The sequence below is a fragment of the Gossypium hirsutum genome, chromosome A13, assembly GCF_007990345.1.
Source record: "Gossypium hirsutum isolate 1008001.06 chromosome A13, Gossypium_hirsutum_v2.1, whole genome shotgun sequence".
In the NCBI taxonomy this organism is placed as follows: domain Eukaryota; kingdom Viridiplantae; phylum Streptophyta; class Magnoliopsida; order Malvales; family Malvaceae; genus Gossypium; species Gossypium hirsutum.
In genome coordinates this window covers 98,918,958-98,928,108 of record NC_053436.1, presented here as the reverse complement: position 1 = coordinate 98,928,108, position 9,151 = coordinate 98,918,958, and the positions used below count along the sequence as shown (strand labels likewise).

Below are 9,151 nucleotides of genomic sequence, written 5' to 3'. Positions count from 1 at the left end.
GAATTGCGTAATAAACGAGTTCCTTTAGTGAAAGTATTGTGAAAAGTCATAATATTGAAGAAGCAACTTAGGAACCAGAAGAGACTATGAGATCACAGTATCCCCACCTTTTTTCAGGTAAATTTCGAGGACGAAATTTATTAAGGGGGGAGAAATGTAATGACCCACAATTCGAGGGCATCAAAAAAGGACATTATCGGGCCTCCGTCTTAACAAAATAGGTTTCGTAAATAATTATTAGAAATATTTAGGAGTCTAGTCGTGTGTTCAATTAGGCTTTAATTAAGTGAAATTAGCTCAATTTAGAGAAAATAGTAAAAAGGACTAGATTGAATAAGGGGTAAAAGTTAAATTATAAATTAATAGAAAACAAAAAGGATTAAAATGACAATTAAGCCATTAACAAGAAATGAGGCGGCATATATGTCATAAAAATATAAGATTTTTCTGTTATATTTTAATTATATAATTAATTATATAGATATAAATTATGTTAAATTAATTTAAAATAATTATATTATAAGATTTTTATATGATAAATAAATTGAAATTATGACAAGTGGATGATGGTGATAATGTACAAATGTAAAATACATATGTTTACATTTGTAATACATATATTTGTTATTAAATAGATATTTATTATTTATCATTAGTATTATTCTATCAAATTATAATTTATATTATTAAATTATGATTATTATTATTAAAAATAAATTAAAATAAAGATAATTGCATGGTGATTAAATTATACAAGTGTAATGCATATATTTATACATTTGTAATATATTTATTTAATTACTTTTTATTTAAGTAAAAGATTTTTATTATATTAAAATATTAAATTATATAAAATAAATAAAATAAGGACAATTGGATGGTGATGATAATAGGCAAGTGTAAAATATATGTGTGTTCAATTGTAATATATATATTTGTTAATAAATAAGATATTTATTATAATTATTATTATTATTATTATTAAGTTAATAAAGTAAAAGAATAAAAGAAATGAAATAAATAAAGAGATAGAAAGGAAAGAACAACAGAAGCATTTCGAAACAGAAGAAAGAAAAAAAAGAAAGAAAGAAAATAAAAGGAGAAATTAGGGTTTGGGAACTTTAAGCTTTAATTGGTAAGTCAATTAAGTCTTTTTTATTTAAATTTGATATTTTAGAAGCTTTAGAACAAAGTTTTGTTGAAATTAAGTTGAGGTTTTGGAAGTTTTTAGGTTTTTGAACATAGTTCATGTTGAACAAAATAATTAATTAACGGTTTAATTGAATGAATTTTAAGCTAGAATTGATTAAAGGATTAAATTGTAAACTAGGCTATAAGTTTTGTGTTGTAGGGACTAAATTGAAAGAAGTTTTAAATTAGGGTTTTAAATTAGGGTTTTATTATTGTGAAATGGATATTGAAACGATTAATTACTATGAATTGAGAAATGAATTGAATACCCTATTAACTGTATCGGGCTGAGTCAGATATAGTTGGCATGCCATAAGATTGGAAGTGTTCAGGGATGCTTCGACCTTGAGTCGATGAGGCACTATAAGTGTCGTACTATTACTTCGACTTCGAGTCGATGAGGCACCATATGTGTCGTACTATTACTTCAGTTTAATTCGATGAGGTACTAAGTATCGTACTACTACTGTTTACTTCGGCAAAGCCGATGAGACACTGAGTGCCGTACTGGTGTGCTAGTTGGATCCGTGTATCTGTCTAAGTCCAAGTTATGTTAATAAGGGTAAACTGTTGCATTGAATGACTGTATTACTGGACTGAACAACTGATTGTTATTGATTGTTTGATACTGAATAACTGATTATTATTGAATAATAGTAAACAAATAATTGTTATTGAAAAATAATGATTGATACTAAGTTTGAAATAAAATAGAGCACTGGATTGAAAGGTGAATATTTGAATAGTTATTGAATTTGAGTAGTGTTATATATGTATTTTATAATTATTTAAGTGTTGGTTTATAGAAATACCACTGAGTGCGTACTCAGCGTACGGTTTGTTTCAGTGTGCAGGTTAGGTACAAAAGTGGCTAACGACTCAGCATCCAAGTCAATCCCGAACTCAAATACGTGGTGGTGTATTTTCTCTTTTGAAAATGGCATGTACCTAGGTTGTAATTTGTTGTTATTTTGATACATAAATATTAATGATAAATCATGGTAATAGTTGTTCATACAATTACATATGTATTAAACACAGTCAATATCATAGCTTTGGGCAATTTTGTTGAATGATAATTTAAATGAATCAATTAGACATCTTATGTTAGATTGCTATAAACATAAAAATATTAGAACTTTATATTATTAGTTTGTTTTAATTAGAGATGTATAATTTCATGAATTGATTTGTTTGGATTGGTCTTGATTTGAATTTGCAGGGAAGGTTAGATATTTATAAAGGGGTTATATTGAGTTCGCACGGAAAAAAAAATTTCGGAGTACCCGAAAATGTCCCGATTCGATTCTAACGTGTGATTTGGACCTCGAGGGTCCATTATAGAGACTTTATAATTAAATCAAGATATGTATGTCATTTATTTGAATTAATTGTAAATTTTCCAATAGGTCCGGTAATGCTCCGTAACCCTGTTCTGGCGACGGTTTGGGGTTAGGGGGTGTTACATTGTGCTATCATCAATGAAGGTAATAAAATATTTATTCCTTCCTTTGGTTTGAACAAACTTTAAGTCACAAACATCGCTATATATTAGATCAAGCGGTTTTGTACTTCTTTCAATAGTTTGAAATGAAGACCTTGTTAATTTTGCCTTAACAAAAGTTTCATTTTTGTGATTATAATTAATTTAAAGTAAAGGAATGTGCTCTAAATTAATTAATTTACGTAAAGTATCATAATTAACAAGTCCGAGCCTACCACGCTATAAATTAAATGACTGAAGCATATAAACAGAAGAAGAAACGACATTCTTATTCATTATCTTAGCTTTTATAGAGATTACATTAAGTTTCCACATGTCATTTAATACATATCCCCTTTGTACAAATAGAATTGTCTCGACTTACCATTGTAAAGGTCTCATGGGGTAGAATATAAAACCATAATTTTATGATTCAAATATCAACTTTTACTAATTGAGAATATGCCTCAAAGCTTCCAATAGAATCTATTTTTTCCAACATGTATTTGGCAAATTAAATGTAAAATTAGACAAATTCACAATTAAAACTAAATTTATTCTATTAACGAAATCATGAAAAATTCAAAGATAATAGTATTAGCAATTAACTTTCATTAGATCAACTCTAAAACTCGAATTAAACATAAAAAAAGTTAACATCATTATCTTTGTGTACCAAAATATATAACTTTTCTTAAATATATGTGCCAAATTGGATAAAAATAACACATGTACCATATTAAAAAAAATGTCAAACTCGATATTAAATGATATATTAAGCCTTAAAAAATCTATTTAAAATTCATTTCAATTTTTTTTTAAAAAATCAAAAATTTTATTTAAACTTTTTTACTAAAACAAAACATTTATTTTCTACTCTAATTATTATTTTCAATATATTCTTTTTCACTTATTATTTTTAAAATATATTAAAGTTCAATTATTTTTTTAAAAAAATTATTTATATTATTTATAAATACTTTAATTTTTTTAAAAATAATATAAAGTAATTTAATATATTTTAATTATTAAATAAATAAATATTGTATAAGGATAAAACTAGTTTATTTTATATGAATAATATTTTCTCTTAACCTTTTCCCCATGGTCTAATTTCAAACCCGCAATGAATTTTGAAACATTCCAAGTGGATTTATTTTATAAGGTAATATGATTTGAAAATATATCAACTTGGGTAATTTATTAATATTGTTATAAGCAATTGAACAATGACATGTGATACATGCAACAATAAACCACCCCCGTGATAATAAAAGAAAGCAGGATTTGGATTTTCTTTATTATTATTTAATAACAAATACATAAAAAATATGTACCAAAAAATAAATATATACATAAAAAATTAAGATATATTGCGAAAATCCTTGTAGTCGATGGATTTCGACCCGTCACCATTTTATAAAAAACATATATATATATTAAAATCAGGTTTGAATGTCGGCAGTGGATTTTTCAACTAAAATTTATAGGTCGAGGATGGGTCGAGTTTAACTAAAATATGTCTATGGTTAACTAATTGACGGGCTTGAGGAATAGTCAAAGCCATACTCAATTGAAAAAGGATGTTATTCAACAGCATTATTTCAAGTAATTGTAGTAAAACCTGATTGTTGATCTTTCGGCTTTTCTGACAATACGAATACATTTAAGTAATTGTCGTTCTGTAAGGTCATAACGAAAAAGAAATTTTTGTTTTTTCTTCTAAACAAATACAATATTGAGATTTTTTATCGGGACGCGATTAGTTTCTAAGATCGCTTCCGACTCTAGGCCTTTTACTAGTTAGTCCCGGTAAAGCCCCCAGACAGAATATTTTTTTTTTGAAACGAAGCCCTCGGTAACGTAACATAAGGACTCCTTATTAATTTGAATTTTATTGAAATTTCATAAACTGAAATTAAAACTTAACTAAATGAAGCCAAATCAACTGAAATGAGATGAATTGGATCAATATCCATACAAAAAATAAAAATATAAGGAAAATTTTTTTGGGCTGGAATTAAATTATTTTTACAATAGTAAAAACGTGATTTCATCATTTACTACTCTATATTTCTATAAATTTTAACGAATTAAATCAAATTGTTATAATTTTTTGAAGAGTCAAAGTATAATTTTATCATTATTAATTTAAAATTTTATAAATATAAAGGGCCTAAATGAAAAAAATTCTATTTTAGGAGGACCGGGCCTCTGCCAATCCCTTGGATCCACCCCTGATCGAGTTTAAGTAAAATCCACTTGTTATGTTTTGATATATTACAAATTACTTATCAAATTTTATAATTAATTTTATGGAAAATATTTGTTACAATGTCAATGGAGTTTTTAAACTTTACAAGTAAAATTATGGGTTAACAAGTGCCCTATAGAAATATATTATTTTTTAAGATTGTTGGTGAAATAAAAAAGTACACTGATAACGTATTAAATATTCACCCTTATTTTTATATATTTAATTATAATTTCTTAAATTTATAAGAATTTATAATATATATTATTTTTTAAATATTTGTTTATATATTTTGCAATTTTTTTAATTGTATAAGACTCTATAAATATATATTTGGTTTAATTTTGTAAAAATTAATATATATTATAAATCAATATCTCAAATTTCGAGACAGATAAGCCGGTTCGAGAAAGCTATTTCATGGATGAGAGTGAGAGCAAAAACTCTTAAATACAATTGAACTCAGAACAAGATTACAACGGGAAGTATAAAAATTGGGACGAGGACGAGGACGAGGTTGAGGTGAGAAAAAATGGCTCCAGACCATCCTGTGACTTACCTCTAATCACAAGTGTTGGATTGTATTGAGAAATAATGGATATTATTAAGATTTTCCCATGAAACACTGCAATAGAGTAGAATTTTTTATATTTAGGTGATTGATAATTTAGACTTTTGGATTGTGCTGATTTTGTGAATTGTATTTAATTCATTAGTGGATATCATATCACTTTAGGAAACTTATTTAAAGAGCCGGATCGAATCACATTTATTTAATTTCTTGGGTCAAAAACATTGGATCGAATTGGAACTTTGTAGACTTAGTTGCCAATAGTCCTTATTTATCTTGTTTATTTTTATTCTTTTGTATTCAACTAGTTTAGCTGCTCTTTAATAGGGATTGATATAGTTCTTCATTATGTTAGTCTCGAAAAACTCTATATAATTAAAAGACTTGTATATGTTGTTGTATAGAGAATTAAGAACACTTAATTTATTCAAATAAGGAACATTGTTTGTAAGAGTGCATTTGATTGTAAAACTTGTGTGTTGTGATTTTACAAGTTAAGTTCATAATAGTGAATTTACTGGTGAGAATACCAGAATTCAAGAGTACAAAAGTGAGTGAATTGTCACCATTGATAGATCTTGGGACTAAGTTTTGGTGGGAGGGGAGCTAGTAAAATTATTAAAAACTTAAGGAGTTTAATAATAATTTTTTTTAAAAAAAATAGGGTCTAATCAAAATTTTTGTGAAATTAACGGGAAATTTTAAAAATTTTAAGAGAACTTAATTAAAATTTTCTAAAAAAAATAAAATAAAAGGTATAATGAGAATTTTTAAAATTTTGAGAGGATCTTTCTAAAATTTTCGAAGGAAAATTTTTTTTAAAATTTTCCAAAGTCTGGGGGCTTTCATAAGGACCCGCCCCTAATTGTCACTGGAGTGTGATAGATTTAAGTTTATTTGTTGAAATTGTTAAAAATAATTTATAATTTATCACTAAATTAAATTTCGCAAAGATAAAAAAATCGAACTATATAAACAATTTTTATATTCCCTGTTTTTATTTTTTTTCGTAATACTCGAAAATGTGTCATCTTCTTAATCACTTCTTACAGGTTGATTGTTAGCAAATATCAAGTTAACAATATATAGAAATGTAAGACAAATTAGCAATACCGTAAGAAGATAAACAATGTATGCTATATATATATATTAATTATTATCATAAATCTTTAGAAGGGAACAGGATTATTTAGGCTGGAATATTGTTGGTGCTAACATATAACACCTTGTCACCCTGATTGTGACCATGTCAGCATATAGTTATATTTTGGTTTTGATTAAACAAACACAATTACATCAAAGAGAAGATGGGTAACAGGTTTCATACGACAATCTATACCTTCACATTTAAGTCCATGGAATGAATGAATCAGAATATAGAATTTGAATGAGTACTGTATCACCCTTGAATTTATTAGTAGATACTAAAGCTTGACAACCGCTGAAGCCTGTAATAACTATATATCACAAATAACATACTAAAATCAAGAGAATGTTGGTCTAACTTGAGTTTTTCGAGTATTAAGTAAGATTAATCTTTGCAAAATCAAGTGATTTTTTGCCCTCGTGTGCATTTCCAAAAAAATTCTTCATATAATCAATAAGCACAAACTCTCTATAAAGAGCAGTTCCATCTTTCTTCACTACTTGAGACAAAGGTACAATCTTTGTTGTTTCTTTTGGCATTGTGAAAATTGGAATTGACACCCTTGAACTTGTGCTCGTGGTACGAACTCTATGCTCTGCACTTTTGTACTTTCCATTACTTAATATCTGCAAATAAAGCACAAAATTATAATGTTAATAATTATAGTTCGACCTTGTTTGAATTTTTACCTTTTTAATATTTGAGAATTACCTGTAACATATCACCGACATTAATGACCAAAGCATTGGGAGTAGGAGGGATCTCTATCCAATCTCCTTTCTTCCCATAATCCATATCTTGTTCCATTTTGACATATAAACCACCAATTCCATCTTGTAACAAGACCGTAAGAGTACCCATATCAGAGTGACGTCCTACTCCTACGGTAAGATCCGGATTAGGACATGCTGGATAGAAGTTCATACTAAGCATCTTCTTTCCAATAAGTACATCGATCATTGGATCATCTGGTTTAATCCTGAAATTTCCCAATAAAACTTGAAGCAATTTTTTCACCATGCCGATTGAACTCCTCAAGTACTCAAGTAACACACCCCTAGAAAGTAAAACAACATATAAAAGGGTCAAATAGATTTGGAAAAACATATAAACCAGCATTAATTTATGTATCTCACTTGATTTCTTGAGGCCAGTGTTGAAGAGCTTCATCATCATTGGTGTATTGCATGAGGATATAATCTTTCCATTCTAATGCTTTCTCTTTCTCTGGCATAAAGCTGGACCCGTACTTCACTAGTGGACTTGGACTAACGTCTGAACGATAAACAGCCTTCCTTTGAGGGGGCAAGCTGAAGAAGTAATGTGCAGTGTCTTTAAGGGATTCTAGTAGATGAAGGGGGACACCATGGTTAACAACCTGGAAGAAACCAAGAGTCTCAGCAGCTTTAACAATTTGGTCGGCCACTTCATCGTGGTCAGGGCCAAAACCATCCAGCTTCGACAAATCAATGGGTGGCAGGCCATGTTTTACGGCATTTTCCTTGTCTATTCGCTCTTTTGGTGGTTGCACGTAAGCCTCTGGCACCTTGGAAAGCCCTGAATCCACCAGTCCTTTCACACCATTTCCTCGTCGAACAACAAACTCAAAAACAGAGTTGCCATCCTCGAAACTCGGAGCCATGATCTTGTGTTTTTTTTTTCTGGATGTGGATTGTAGAAGGTGAAGAACAGGTTGATAATTTGATGAAAACCAAAGAGATCCGCCACATTATAAATAATATAGAAATGGGTGAAGTTTCTTCATTAAATAATATTTAACAATAATGATATTGATCCAAAATTTTGAGCAAGACAGATGAAGCAGGGCGTTTAAGCAAATTAAAGACGGTAACCCAAAGCGATCTCAGCCTTAATTTGCTGGCGAGCAATTTTATAAGAAATATTCCGAGGCTCTCAAAAGTCTAACATCCACATGCACGAACATCATCTGTTGGGACGTTGGATCTAAGGAACCATGCCTTTGTTATTTTATTTTATTTTTCTATTATAATTGTATTTGATTTTTTATATATGTTAATATTTCGTATTAATAAGATTTATCATATCCCAATGACATTTTTAATTATATGCTTTTAAGGGGTTCTAGTTCTATTTTATTATGGAACATTTTGTACTAAATCATGTAGCTTAATGCATTGGCAATCTCAAATAGTTTATATAGACGTTGGAGTTTTAACCGAGTAAAAATAAGGAATATCTATGATCTTTTAACTCTTCTACGTCTTAAAATTTTCATAGTTTTCGAAATACAGACATATAATAATACATTCATCCAACGACTTCCTTGTTTCTTTTACTTCATGAAGAAACAACGTTTATGGCGAGAATAAGTTAATAAAAGTCTTCAAGCAAATGTTGCCCACTTTCTTGTTTTTCTTCTTCGTATAAAGTTTTCATTTGGTTGTCAACCAATGGCTACAAATTGAAGAGAGAAGGGATTGTATGAAAATGTGATTTCGTGTTATCCTTATCCCTTTCCAATAG

At 28.5% G+C, this 9,151-nt stretch overlaps 1 protein-coding gene across 1 annotated transcript; it reads right to left on the bottom strand.

The window, feature by feature from the left end:
* Positions 1-6,633: 6,633 nt before the first annotated feature.
* On the bottom strand, positions 6,634-8,610 carry LOC107911338 (scopoletin 8-hydroxylase). Its single transcript, XM_016839193.2, has 3 exons — positions 7,783-8,610; positions 7,358-7,703; positions 6,634-7,272 (listed from the first exon to the last, which is right to left on the bottom strand). Exons 1-3 carry the CDS (start codon positions 8,286-8,288, stop codon positions 7,021-7,023), a joined length of 1,104 nt encoding a protein of 367 aa, XP_016694682.2. The 5' UTR covers positions 8,289-8,610; the 3' UTR covers positions 6,634-7,020.
* Positions 8,611-9,151: the final 541 nt, after the last annotated feature.